This window comes from Spermophilus citellus (genome assembly GCF_964194105.1).
Source record: "Spermophilus citellus genome assembly, chromosome: 7".
NCBI lineage: Eukaryota > Metazoa > Chordata > Mammalia > Rodentia > Sciuridae > Spermophilus > Spermophilus citellus.
Genome location: NC_138188.1, coordinates 114,002,041 through 114,017,606, shown reverse-complemented (window position 1 = coordinate 114,017,606; position 15,566 = coordinate 114,002,041). Strand labels below are relative to the sequence as shown.

At 31.1% G+C, this 15,566-nt stretch overlaps 1 protein-coding gene across 4 annotated transcripts in view; it reads left to right on the top strand.

Annotated features, from left to right (window-relative positions):
• Positions 1 to 15,566, top strand: part of OPA1 (OPA1 mitochondrial dynamin like GTPase) — an 83,985-nt gene that overhangs the window by 15,526 nt on the left and 52,893 nt on the right. For 2 of the 4 annotated variants that reach the window (XM_081300862.1, XM_081300861.1), the window contains 4 exons: positions 2,570 to 2,680; positions 7,333 to 7,386; positions 13,330 to 13,434; positions 15,182 to 15,268. In XM_081300862.1, the coding sequence (XP_081156988.1) occupies positions 2,570 to 2,680; positions 7,333 to 7,386; positions 13,330 to 13,434; positions 15,182 to 15,268 (357 nt within the window). The remainder of the gene's footprint in view (positions 1 to 2,569; positions 2,681 to 7,332; positions 7,387 to 13,329; positions 13,435 to 15,181; positions 15,269 to 15,566) is intronic. The other 2 variants (XM_081300863.1, XM_081300864.1) reach the window with 1 other exon arrangement.

Sequence of the window (15,566 nt, the reverse complement as noted above, 5' to 3'; positions counted from 1 at the left end):
ATTCTTAACAGGAATTATTTATCATTATTTATAGCAATTACTGTATTTTTTATGTAGTATTTTAAGACTAATGATTTGTGTACTATTTCTTGAGATAAAAATGCCCAAGCTTGTTTTCAATATTTATTAATAAAAATATATTTTGTACATCTGAGGAGTGTATATTGAAAAGCAGGTGCATACATTCCTTGTCCTCCTACTTCCACATGGTCTTAGATTATAAAGTTTAAACCCTTCATTGGGTATTGAGCGTGAGATTTGTTGCCTAAGACTGGGGAGAAGTAACTTCCTTAAACTATATAGCATAGTGTAAATAGCTTTTTATGTGTCTAATTCGTGTTTTCTCCCTACTTTTTTCAGGAGGTAACAGTTAATTTCACCTATCTTCACATAACAGTGCTTCAATAACAGACTGGGAAGGAAAGTGAGGTGTTATTAGAAAGAGAACATTTTCTTATAATCTAATAAAGTATTTACCATTCATTTGTATTTATATATAAGCAATAACCTAGGGAAGGGTATTTAAGCTATAAATATAAAAGCTTTGGCATTTTATAAATTTTATTACTGGTGGTATATAAATAGATAGTAGGCACAATACTGTGTAAGTCAACATAGGAAGACTTCTTTTAAGGCAGAGAAATCTAAACACTTGGGTGATTTGAAAAGTGATGGACCAAAATAAATGAATAAATTAATAGTCTGTCACATTACTTTTCTTCCTGCTTGATGAAAAGCAATGATATAAAAAATGACAGAAATTATGGAAATAATGAAGATAGATAGTTGGCATTTTTTTTGATAGATTTGACAATGACTAATAAAACTGATTTATTCAAAAGATATGTGTTTAAAGATAACTTCAGACTTTATAAATCTATTTTATATTATAGAATCTGGAAACAAATGTTGAAATTTCACTTGTCATATGGAAAAAATATCAATTAGTTCCATCCTTTGATTTATAGTAAACTGATCAGTTTTATGCATTGTCTAATGTTGGCAATGATCATAACCTACTGTATTAAAATTAAGGATCAAGCACAGATTCCCCAAATTGTATATTAACATTTATACAATTTAAAATGCTTTACTATAATACTAACTTTTGTATTTATTTTCTGGAAAACTCTTTAAGTCTTTGGGTTCTATAAGATAAAATAAATTAAGCCTCTGGATAAATTAGATTTTAACAATGTTTACTAGCATTTTGGACTTTCTAATTCTACAAAACAAAGTATTTTTGGAAGTCTTTTAAAAAGTTCTGAAACTATTTGAAACTTCTAATTTTGGTTATTTTGTAAGTAGGGGCTTTCCTAAGTCTGTGTTTTTATGACTTTATAAAAACAGAGCCCATTGATTTCCAGACACTATTCTTATACAAATTAGTTATTTCATTCATTGAAACTACCTTTTTAGGATTTCTGATTGAGAAAATATGAAACTTATGCCCTTGTCAATTTCTAGTTATTCTTTCTTCCACATTTCTGAAGATCAATTATCTTATAGACCAGTAACTAAAAATACTGTACATAGAATTACATGTTTTTATTATCATGCCACATGTGAATACATTGTAACAAAAATTGTACCCATTTATCATTTCCCAGTTAAGTGGAATTAATTTTAGAAGTAGAAAAGGTAATTATTTTGTGTCTGGATCCAAACTGGCTTTTGTTTCATTTTTAATTTTCATAATAATTATATTATCTCTATTATGTTCTTTTATAGTGCTTTTGCTTAGTAGTTGATATTTACTTGGTTATGTTCTCAGAGTCTATTTCTATTTAATGTTAAAACAGCTCATAAAAAGTGAAAATACAGTCAAGCTTGTTATTTAATATTATATAAAATCAAGATAGAGCATAACACAGTTTTTAACTTATAAAAAATTTTAATTTTAGCTGTGTGCCAAAGCACATAGAATATATGAGTTAATGTAAAACCTTGATTACCTTGATGCTAGAAAACTCAAATTAATGGGATTTTGAGAGATTGTAGTCTTCAATTGGAGAAATTGTATCGAAGAAAAATATTTACTTAAGAATAATAACTTAATAAGTAAATAAGCTAGTATGGTCTTCCAATTAGTCCTATGAGATTATGGATGAGTATTAAATTTAGGCCTGTAAGATGAGCAGTTTTGCTTTTTTCTCCAAGTTAGGGGCATACATTGGCTCACATTGGCAATTCAAAATTAAGGGTTATACCAGGAAATGCAATGAACTACAATGCTGCCTTCCTGGAGCATTCCAGTTAGTCTAGGTTTTACTGTGTGTTGATATTATATATCCGGCTTACTTTATTCAACAGTTACGATTGCATTTTCCTTTTCACTTTTTAAGCTATGCTGTTTTATGTTTCTGAGACATCTAATTTTACTGAGGGTGAAAATGGAAATGCAGTACTGAGCTCAGCTAAATGAAGGCTCTAAAGGTGCATGAGTTTCCATTTTTGTTTTAAGCTATCCATCCCTCCCTATCTTACATCTATTCTTTGTTGTGCCCTTTGGTTTAACATTGTTCTCCTCCCCAATTTTCCTCTTCTCCTCATTGTAAACTCATGGCAGGGTCTGCTTGGTGAGCTCATTCTCTTACAACAGCAAATTCAAGAGCATGAAGAAGAAGCACGCAGAGCTGCTGGCCAGTATAGCACGAGCTATGCCCAACAGAAGCGCAAGGTGATGGATGATTTAAGGGGGCTACTGATATGTTCACGTTAATCAGCCATTTCTGCCAAGATCATGTCACCTTAATCCATTCATGGACTCAAGTTACAAGAAATTATTTTTAACAAAGTTAAAAAAAAAAAGATACATCATAAAGATATGTAACTTTCCTGGAGTGGATGTAGTATAGTATAGACAGAGCTCAAAATATCAAGCTCAAGCATAGCAATTTAGTTTCCAAAGATTAGTTTATCTGTGAGTGTCCATGGATTTGTACTTAGAGTAAGATTATGAGTTACTGTTTATGTGGTCCAGTTATTGAGTCACCCCAAAATTGATGCAGTTAAGAGGTTGCTTCGGCTGTTAGGTAATACCAGAGTATAGATTCCTAAGTTTGTATTGTGACAAGATTTTTAGGTCCCAGTGAAATAATTAATGATTTTGCTGTTATAGTCTGAGATCTCAAAAATCAGTTAATTATGTTACATCTATTAGATAAAATAGTTTTAAAGTTATACACAGACTTTATTTAGGAAAAAAAGATTAATTCACACAGTTAACTTCCAGGAGAGTTCTAATGTCTACATCAACCAATACTGTAGATAATAACTAGGCTCCATAATTCTGCTGGCTAACCTTATTTCATTTGGTGGTGGTTAATACTTGACAGTACTCATCATAATTCTGTTATTTTTTTCAGTGTCACTTACTGGCTCTTCTCAATTCCATGGCTGTGGAACCAAAAATCTATATTAGCATTCAATAAAGAAATAACATAGGAAGGAAAAGAAAATAAGTTCTTTTTGTATGTGGTTAAAGTAGATGTGTTAAAAGGAAGGTCTTATTTTAAGTGGTACTTTAACTTTCTCTTTTCTGTATCCTGTGAGTGTACTATTTAAATAATCTATCAAATTGGATGTTTAGGCCAACCTATTCATACCATAGATTTGTTGCAGAAAGAAAGGGGAGGAGTTAGTATGTTCTAGTATGATACTTAGAAATATAAATATAGCTTTATTTACAAATTGTTCTGAAGTGTTTTTTTTATAATGATGAAATATGTCCCTGTCATTTTAAGATTCTAAGATATAGTTAAAGATTATCATTGTGCTTTTGAATCTAACAATACAGGGATATTAGGAATGAACACTCATTCATTTTCTACATTGTAAAAGGTTAATATCCATTGTAGGCCTAATTTACTAGTTTTTACTTCTGACTTAGAAATATTATTCCTATTTCTAATGTTTATTGGATTATTCATTTAAGCATTTTGTACCTCTTTCCTTGTTTATAAAATAGAGACTGTTAGGTCTCTATTTTGTTTATTAAAATACACTTAGTTGGGCACCAGACAGACCTTGTTTGTGCCCTCTTTTTGTTACCTTGTGTGAATTATAAGTGGGACTTTAAAAAATAATTTACACTCTTTTGTAACGAGTTCTCCTTACCGTTCTGAAAGAAGAGTTCCTTACTTAATCTTTACCTCCTCCTTCCTAGAGTTGGTACAGAGGTGACTTTTCAGCTCTTCACTGGCATGATCAAAATTCTTATGAGATTTTTGTCATTTCAGTCATTTGGGTTTTATTTGAGGTATAAAACAAACCACGGGTACTTTTTGTTGCTTTTTAATTATTGTTTTTCCCTTACCTTCTTGAAACTATAAAAAGGTCTTCATTTTTAAATATTTTGTTAGAAGCAACTAACAAGTTTTTTCTGTATCTTCTAAGTAAAAGAGCTCAAAAAGAGCTAGTAGATTAAAACTGCCTGTGGTAGTTTTGCCTCCTAAAAGTATGTATATATATATATATATATATATATATATATATATATATAAATCTTTCAGTGACCCTCTTGTATATGTATTTCAGAATGCCACAATGGCTTAGTAGTAAGAAATACTTATTTAAAATCAGGCTTGGTTTTGTGAGGAGCTAGTAAAGGTTTTTCTCTTTCAGCTTTAGCTTGTTTCTGCGGAGGATTCCGCTCTTTCTCCATCAGTTTCACAGCCCTGGAATTGTAGAAAAGCTCTGGTTTCAAGACCATTGATATCATTTCTGTCAGGGTGAGTTTCAAATTAATTTCGTAACGAAAACTAAATATGTTAAACAACAGGACATGAGCTTCTCATTGTAAGTGGCTGAATTTAATAGCAAAGCACATCAAAATAAAATGTACCCAAGTTACTAGCTAAGACTTGGGATAAGTTTCTGGTTGAAGAAAACATGTAAACGTATATTCTCCTTAAACTTTAACATTTGTTTTAGAAACCTAAAAATTTTCTAGAAAAAAAAAAAGATCTGTTTTTTATTCCACCACCACTTGTCTTTTAATGTAACATTAAGATTAATTTTGATGCTGCATTAAACTAAGCAGATAGGAACTATGTCAGTAAACTATGCATGAATTATTTTTCACAATTTTGCCAGAAGAGCAAATAATAAATTTAAATATTCCCCAAAATCCAAATACATATATATAGATCTCAACAGTTTTTATTCTAAATACTAATATTAAAATCAAGATTGAGTTATGTTCTAATAAACATCATTTTAACTTTATATTGAACCTTTTTATTTTACCAAACTAATAACTAAGTTAACCTTTTACAGTTCTTGGCTTATAAGAAACATTTAAACCTTTTTTGCATAATTATTATTAGTTTCTTAATTATTGCCCCAGATGTTGAGTATGTTGGATTTTCTATAATAATTTAGGATATATTATATGAAATCAGTAAATATTCATATTCAAAATTAAAATAGTTGAAACTAATGTTTATGTATGTTTTACATATTTAGCTCCCTTTGGGTGAATATTTAATAAGCAAAGTAAATCTCAAAGTGCCTTTTTAATGATCTGGGTATTTAATCTGCATAACAAATTATTTATGACCATATTATTACAAAATTATGGCATACCATATGATTGTAACATGGAATTATTTCTTTTTTCATTGGCCTTCTAAATTTTGTTTTTTGGGTTATGGGCTTCTCCTCAACTTGCTCATCTCCTTATGTTTTAGGAGATATTAATAATTCTTGTCCATTCTACATACATATAGTCAAAATGAGGAAAAATATTATCAGCAAGTTTCTGCTTGCTATACGGAATTGCAAAAACAAAGATTTTTAAATATTTTTTCTCATTACCAAGTCATTCTTGGAGATTTTCAGACATGGTCTTTTAAGAAAAAGAAAATATGTCTATTATTTCTAGCAAGCATTGGCATTTATCTAAGTAAAAGTTTGGAGAAAAATTTGAAAAATACTTAGAAATAGGAATTAAAATCTGAAAATAGCCAGGCATAGTAGATTACAGCTTGCCTGTAATCCCAGCAGCTCAGGAGACTGACACAGGAGGATCATGAATTCAAAGTCAGCCTCAGCAATTTAATGAGGACCTAAGCAACTCAGTGAGAGTCTGTCTCTAAATGAAATATTTTTAAAAGAGCTGGGGATGTGGCTTTGTAGTAAAGTGCCCCTGGGTTCGATCCCTGGTACAAAAAAAAAAAAAAAAAAAAAAAAAGACTGAAAATAACTTTATAGCATGGACAAGATTTATTAATGTCTACCTCAATAATCATTTAAAAATTTTTCGCATGTATTTGCTGCCATTGATGTTCTGATTGCTTAAATTGCCCAGTGAATATGTGCAAAGATTTAAATGAAAAAGAATATGAATTTAACTTGATTTTTTTTTCTCCTGTGATATAAATTCACATCTACAAATTTTAACTTTTCAGAAATTAGAAAGTAATTTTTAAAGACTAAGGATGACAACTTCTGTACCTTATCAAGAAGTCAAAGTACAGTTTGTGAATGTCATAAGTGACATCGTTTTTATTACAATTGATCATTGTATTTTGCATTTAGATTTGTATTGTGACTACTTTAAAACCTGTTACAAAGTTCTCTGGAGTTTTTAAAAATATTTTATGTTAACATTATCAATAACAATTTGAAGTAGTTTACACAATACCTGTGGATTTTGTTCTTTTTTTGTCTTGTGTTCAAATTGATGTTAGTTGCTGTACTTGGTTTCATTGCTGCAAATGCATTCCCTAAAGTATAAGGGTTAGCAGATCTTGCACTGGAATTGAATTTAAAAACAAGCATTTGGTTCAACTTAAAGCTCTGAAAATGCAACTTACCTTTTTGCATTTGTTATGCACTTATTTAAAGTATAGAAATGAATAACTTTTCCTTAAAAGATATACTGTGACCAATGAGCTTTTACAGTAGCTGCAATTAGTTCCATGTATCTGATTTCCCAAAATTTATTTCTAGAGAGATATGAATGCTTATTCTCCAAATATGTAAGTCCCTGTGCTTTAGTACAGAACAACCTCTTAAGAATAAACATGTTGGTTGGTCTGCTATTTTTCTAACAAGTCATTCATAAGAAATGACTGGAATGACAACAGGAAATTTATTCTGTTTTAAGGTTTTTACTTCTTAATATATAAAATTTTGATGACCTATTTTTATTGTTGGATGCCGGTATTTTCTTTTAAAAAAATCACTTGATTTAAAGTTTGTTTTAATTATACATATAAAGCTATCGGTTTTCATTCTTGATACTTTTTAAAAAATTTAACTTACTGTACATTCTATATAAACCTAACTCTAGTCAACTAAAATTAGTTTCCTTTAAATATTTAGGTGTCAGACAAAGAGAAAATTGACCAACTTCAAGAAGAACTTCTGCATACTCAGGTAATTCTGATGAGTAAGAAAACCCAGGATCTTTTTTAAAAATAATCCTATGTAAGTTTGATGATATGTAAGTTTGGAAGTTTACTTTTTTCAACAAAGCAATATTTGGAATTGTTATTGATAAACTCTTGTTATCACTAAGAAAGAAAAGCTAATTGAGAACTAAGAAGGAGCTATGTAAGTATTCAATTAACTCATTTATGTGTCTCATTTTGAGTGTACTGTGAAAAAAGGAAGGAAAGTGGTTGTTCCTATATGAACTGACTCTTGCATTTTTATATTGATAAAATAATTTCTTTAATTGGCAACAGTTAAAGAAATTTGAATTGAGTCTACTACCACATAAGTCTAGTGAGCTCTCCGAAATCTTTTTCTTTGCTTCTCTGAAGCCTGAAACCAATCAGATGGTACTTTTCTAAAGGTATTTCTGGTTCCACTTTGAAAAGCTATTCTTTTAATAGTTTGTAAAATCATCATTTTAAAGATCTGTTCTGTGAGTAGGTAACTTGTGCAGTGTTATTAGTAGATGACTTTCTAGTGCAAAATTGCCTTATCACTTCATCATCTATATTCTATATAAATAACAGTAATGTACAATCATTAAGAGTTAGTTTTAAAAGTTAAAAGATTTTTCATCTTGGGTCTTTCTATTTAGGAAAAAAAACAAGTATCAATCTGGATGAAATTAAACAACTAATATGTACATTTTGAGTCACAGGTTTCCTTGATTTTTTCATTGAGTCTTATACCTGACTGTATGCTACAATCACCTATGTTCTGGGTGGCCCCATATATTTTTTATTATTTGCCATTTATTTATTTATAGAGCACTTATAGTTGTACATAGTAGTTGGATTCATTTTGACAAAATCATACATGGCATGGACTTTGATTTTAATCACATTCCCTCCCTTCCCCCTTCCCTTCCCTCCTTTCCCCATTCTCTTTCTTCTACTGATCTTCCTTTCACTTGCTTATTTATTTTTGACTGATGCTTTCTACATATACATAAAGGTGAAATTCCCTGTGGTACATTTATATATGCATATAATGTGATTTTGTTAAATTCATTTCATATTTCCTTCCCTTTCACTTTCTTCCTTCCTCCCTCTGGATCTCCTTTTACTCTAATGATCTTCCCCATATATTTATGATACTGACCACCCCTGTCCAACATCTTCTTTCTCTTATTTTGCTCTAGCTTCCACATAAGAGAAAACATTCAATCCCTGATTTTCAGAGTCTGGCTTATTGCACTTAACATGATGTTCTGTTTTCATAATTTTTTTCTTCTTTATGGGTGACAAATACATTAAGAAAGGTTCAACATTTCTAGCAATCAAGGAAATGCAAATAGAAGCTACACTAAGATTTCATCTCATTCCAGTCAGGATAGCAGTTATTAAGAACACAATAATAAATCCTGGCAGGGATGGGGGGGGTACACCCGTACATTGTTGGGGGGCCTGCAAATTAGTACGACTACTCTTAAAGCAGTATGGAGATTCCTCAAAATATTAGGAATAAAACCACCATATGACCCAGCTATCCTACTCCTTGGTATTTATCTAAAGAAACTAAAAGCAGTATAGTATAGTGACACAGCAGGAGTTAAGAATCACTGGTTTTATAGATGTGGACATGCTGTGGAGAGAAGTGGAGTAAGCAAGCTGGAATGCATACGGGCCTACCTTAGCCGTCTTCATTGCCTAAAGAGATCTCAACAGCAGCAGCAGCCTTGCTGCTGCTAGGAGAAGGAAAGGTCATCAATCTGTCTTGTCTCTTCGTCCCCAGGAGGATAAGAGGGAGCAGTTGCTGATGTCACAAATACACTTTCAGGAAATAACTTTTAAATCTTGGTTGAAATTTTTAACCATCCTCAGTGGATTTTTTTATGTTTTCAGCTATTTAGTAAGTATCTTGTTGGGAGAACAGGTGGCACATAGGCTAATATTCTTCATAATGATCTTCATGCTAGAATTACTTTTAAAAGTTAAAAGATGATGATGACAGAAACATCTAGAAGGATAAATGAGCTTGATTCCAGTTTCTAGCCAACATATGAAAACACAGACATCACTGAAAACCTCTATCAAAAAGTTAAAATTCTTTTTTTGGGATGTGGTAGTTCCTCAGAATCTAGAGAAAAAGTCCAAACATGTAAAAGCTACCATGAGTTCAGTGTCATAATAAAGCCGTGTTAAAGACTTTCCTGCTGTGGGATTAAAAACCAAAGGAGCAGAGCACCTGTACTGGAAAGCAATTAAAGCTTTTCAGTATGTTCATGACCATTATTTAGAAGATGCTAATTGGTGTGTGAAAGCAGATGATGATACATATATCATACTAGACAATTTGAGATGACTGCTTTCAAATCACGGTGCTGAAGAACGAATTCACTTTGGGAGAAGTACTGTGTAAAGCAGGATTGCATGAGTGGAGATCAAAGAAGCCTTGAAGAGATTTGGTAGTGATGCATTTAAAACAGTCAGATGTACCCATAATTCCTCCAATGAAAACGGGAATGATGTATGTAAATTATAAATGTAAACCTGGAGATTCCAGAGGTAATCACTGGAAAATAAACTTTTCATCCCTTTCTACAAGAACACCACCTAATCAAAGGTTATCTACCCAGAACTTTTTGGTACTGTTACTATAAATATTATCCTCCTATAGAGGTCCTGGTTACTGTTCTGATCTGACAGTTTCTTTTCACAATGTTGATTCTGCAACAATCAAGAATACCTTGTTTATTATCTTCATCTGTATGGCTATTTATATAGATATCAACCTGCATTATCTGAAAATTGAAATAATTCAAGCAAACAAAAATGAAGATCCAAGAGTAAAATTAGGAAACCCTTGAAAGAAAAGTGTGAATGAACCCAAAAAATGTCTAGCAGTACAATGAAGAAGGACTTGGGCATATTTGACATAGAACCCTGAAATCCCAGTGAGGAATTAATTCTGAGTAAACAATCCATATAGAAATCTTTCAAGTAAATGAATAAACTGAAACTGAAGTCTATTAAAATGGTTTGATATGGTAATGTATGTACATGCACATACATACACATATAACACACACACATATATGAGGAACTTATGTTTTTAAAACTGACAAGGTTGAAGAACTAGAAGAGATTTTGTTGTTGGCTCCTGGCCATGTATATTATTTTGATTGAGTAACTAAAATAGTTAACTTTGCTAAAACTGCACTGCACTATGTAAATCCACACTGCTAAAAAGACCTGCCTTAAGAAAATTTAGAAGGAAATATGGTTGCTCAGTGTTTATACTTATTTATAGTGTGATATAAATGAACCAGTCACCCTCCCCCGCATGCATAGTTACCTAATGAAAATTTTGTTGTGGTTATTTATAATTGGCAATATCTATTCAAGAAGAAGGTAGACTAAGAATGGCACTTATCCTAAAGTGCATTAATAAAACTACATTTTGTAAGTTAAAAAATTCACTGGTCTGAAAGTGTGATCGCTAGATCAGAAGTATCAGTGTTCTTTGGGAGGTGTTAAAAAATGGCAAATTCTTGTCTCTGTCCCACTCTGGGAATGAAACCTAGCAATCTTTTTTTTTTCTTTTTTTATTGGTTGCACAGAACATTACAATGATCTTGACATATCATATTTCATACATTTGGTTCAAGTGGATTATGAATTCTTATTTTTACCAGGTATACAGATTGCAGGATCACATTGGTTATACATCCGGAACCTAGCAATCTTTGTTTTGAAAATCTTTCAAGGAAGTTGTGATTTGCCCTACAGTATATTAATGTTCTAGAACTTTGCAAGACAGGTTAATAGCACATTGCTGTAGTTGACATGTGTACTAAAGAATGAAAATATAAATCCCCAAATAGATTCCATATTTACAAGGAAATGAGCCAGTGGAAATCCTACCACCATTATGTATCCCTTAATATAAACCCTTTGACTTGTACAGTTGTAGTTATTAGCCACTGAGCATTGACACAACACTGTGGAGAATTCATAATATAATAAAACCATGGAATTAGCTATGTCTATATCAGTGATTTCCAGTAGAAAGAAATATGCAGGTCACCTGAAAAATTGAAAGTTTTACATTAAAAAAGGATGAAAAGAAACAGATGAAATTGTTTAAAAATATACTATTTAGCCCAATATGTCTCAAATACTTTAATTTTAATGTGTGATCCATGTAAAAGTATTAAATAAGATATTTTATGCTTACAGCATATCTTCATAGACCAGCCATATTTTAAGTGTGCAGTAGTTTCTTTGGCTTGTGACTACCATATTAGGCAACAGTAATCTACCAGAATTTTGTTATATGTACTATTAGTGGATATAAATGGATGTGTAAAAAATGTTTATAGTGCAACGTAAACTGTTTCATTTTATATGATTCAATTATATGTTTTCTTTAACTTGGTTTAAGCTGGACATTCTCAGAGGATAGGACCATGTTTAAGTGATAACTTTGTTCTAATACGTTTTTTTAATCAAAAGATTGAAACTTTTTAAAAAACTTTTCTTAAAAACTATTTTCTATTATGAAAACTATGATGTACATTTATACAGGAACATTCTGCTGATTATTGGGAAGAGTGCTTCTTAGTAGTTTCTTGTACATTTTTCAATGTTTAGAAGAAATAAGAATGAGGAAGACCAGTTCAAAAGGATCACATTCACTTAAAAAGAGGAGATGGTTACCAAGCAACTTCTTTGACAGAATACCCTCTTTTAATTTATTAGTTTTCTTTTTTTTTCTTTTTTTTATTGGTTGTTCAAAACATTACATAGTTCTTGATATATCATGTTTCACACTTTGATTCAAGTGGGTTATGAACTCCCATTTTTACCCCGTATACAGATTGCAGAGTCACATCAGTTACACTTCCATTGATTTACATATTGACATACTCATGTCTGTTGTATTCTGCTGCCTTTCCTATCCTCTACTATCCCCCCTCCCCTCCCCTCCCCTCCCCTCTTCTCTCTCTACCCCCTCTACTGTAATTCATTTCACCCCCTTGTATTATTTTTCCCTTTTCCCTCACTTCCTCTTATATGTAATTTTGTATAACCCTGAAGGTCTCCTTCCATTTCCATGCAATTTCCCTTCTCTCTCTCTTTCCTTCCCACCTATCATCCCTGTTTAATGTTAGTCTTCTTCTCATGCTCTTCTTCCCTATTCTGTTCTTAGTTACAATCTATTTTTATATCATTATTTTAAATATTGACATTTTCTCTGGGCATTGGCATTTAACAAAATGGAAGAATTTGAACCTCTGACTCAGACAGAGGTTTTATATTCAAAAACTCTTTTTCTCCACCAATACAAGCTAGGTTGCCTTGAGCATGCTACCACACATCCCTAAATTAAGATCCTACTCTGCATAACTCCTGCCACGTGACGTTTCTAGGATGGCTAAGATAGTTAATACATGGGAAACAACTTAGTAGAGAGTCTATCACGTGCTACATGCTCAAGTATTGTAATTATTATTACTTTATATCATAGCATCAATTAAAACAAAATAACTTGGGAATGGAAAGAATCTGAATTTTTGTCGAATGGCCCTATAATGAAAACCTTAAATTTTGACAATAACAAGAAATTCTGCCTTTTTAGGGTGTACTTCAGAACCTACTTTTTAAAATTCATACATATTTGATATTTCTAAATAACTTAATTTTTTCAGTGTAAGAAATTTGTAAAAAATGTTTCAAATTAAATGCTAAATTACAATAGAAAATTATGAATTTCACTATTTAATATTCAGAGTTTCATTATTGCCTTATAAGCCTTTTAAAAGTAATATATATTTTAAATAGGTGATATGACTTCAAAATTTTGGAAGATTTTAATTTGGACTTAATATTTGTTGACCCATCTTTTTCTCATATAATTGTATGTATTATTTTTTTGCAGCTAAAGTATCAGAGAATCTTGGAACGTTTAGAAAAGGAGAACAAAGAATTGAGAAAATTAGTATTGCAGAAAGACGATAAAGGCATCCATCATAGAAAGCTGAAGGTATTTTCTTTCAGTTTATTAATTCTCAAAACTTTGACACATACCTTTGTTCATTGATACCAGTTTTTAAGGAACTGTAAAATGTTTTGTTATCCTTTTATTTCCAACTTAATGTCAACAGTCTCCCAGATTTATTCTTATACTGGATTCCTAAAAGCCTTATTTTTAAGAGTAATTCCTTGGGAATTTATTTTTCTGAAATATTTAAGTTTATCTCTAGGCTTAATTTCTACATCTATATAATTAGAATTATTAATTTGATGGACATTTAACTATGACATCATCATTGCCTTACTATTATTTCCAGGGAATGACTGAGCCACTTTATTTGATTTTAAAAGTTAACATTCATCTTCTAAAGGAAGCTTCTTTGGCATTTATAAGAATTTTTCGAAAAAGCCTATGATGATATTATTATTAGCACATTGGTAATTACCACTATCTCCCACCAAACCAAGCCAAGCCATATGTGTTTAATGAAATTAAAGTAATTCATTTAGCTTAAATGTTGTAAGTAAGCACAATAAGTACTCATGGCACATACATTCTGTAGCCAAGGTCCAAAGATTTCATTCTAGTTTAAAGAGTGTGTTGCTAGCTCTGATTCTTAAGTTGTGACAGTACAAAATAGATAACTAGCATGGCTTTATTTACAAGTGGCTCTTACCAGTTGAGAAAAGCCACATCCAAATGTAACTGTATGTTGAGAATTTACCTAAAAGATGGCATTTTCTCTCATAAAATGCATTGGTAATGAAATTTCTTTTTAAATTTTTTTGCTTACTTTTAGATAGATGGAATGACAGTTGCTTACCATTTAATTACTTTCAGGTATAAAAGATTAAGACACTTAAACCCTAATGTTGTTTCTATCTTGGCATTAAAACTTATCTTAAAAAAAAAAAGCACCTTATCTTTAGTTATTAAATGGGTCTTTTTTTTCCAGACCACTTTGCTTATTTGTTTGGTTTTCAGATATTTTACTTATATGTAAGACACCATGTTCATTCCTTATCTACAGAGAAGCAATCCAGGATATCTGTCCCAGATGCTCGAACATAGTAGCCTTCCGAGGTGTCAGAGGAAGCTTAACCTCTTTTACTGGCTTAACAGTCCTCTTGGAGATCATTTCTCTAGTTTTAGCCTCAGATGTTTATTTGCATATGTTCTCTATCCTTTTTGTTTCTCCCTGTCAAACACAGACACCCCATACTTGGCAGAGAATAATAGCTTCCTTGTCAATTGGTCACCGGGCCTCTTTTATGGCCTTTGGTATTAATGGTATTCCTCTATTGACATTTAATATTAGCTCATCAGTAATAATACCTTCCTTTTATTATTTAATTAGAATTTTAGGAAGTTCTAAATTTTTTCTCTAAATTAAACTGAAACTCTAAAGTAAACTGAAGATGAAATGGCATTTTACCCTTTATTCAACTGATTTTCTTACAGTTTTTTTTTTTTTTTAATAGTGTCTTGTGGATGTACATAATAGTGAGTCTCGGTGTGGTATCTTCATATATATGTGAACACAGGAAATTTAGATCAGACTCATTCCACTGTTCTTCCTTTTCCCATCCCTTAATGTTTTAATGTTTACTATGAAGATATATTTATGTAACTGGAAAAAGCAGTATAATCATGGAAAAACAATTTGAACATATCACATTTTTTTCCTCTAGGCACATCTGTAGTATTTTTTTCCCTTAATGTTTCAATTTTCTATTAATTTTTTAAAATTTTACAGAAATCTTTGATTGATATGTATTCAGAAGTTCTTGATGTTCTCTCTGATTATGATGCCAGTTATAATACACAAGATCATCTACCACGGGTAAGTGAAAAAATAATACACAATGATCTTGCTCATTAGCAAAAATCACCTTCTTAAAAGTTTTATGTATCTATACACATATTGTATGCATTTACATATATACACACATATAGACATACATAATTTTTTACCTATATAATATTATTTATGTGTTCAGATGATAGCTTAAGCACTGAGTATTGTTTGACTCTTTATTTTACTCCATATTAACATCTTATTTTTGTATTGTATAATGTTATGAAGGAAGACTATTGGATATTTGGCATTATAAATTCATTAGATTTATAATAGTAAAATA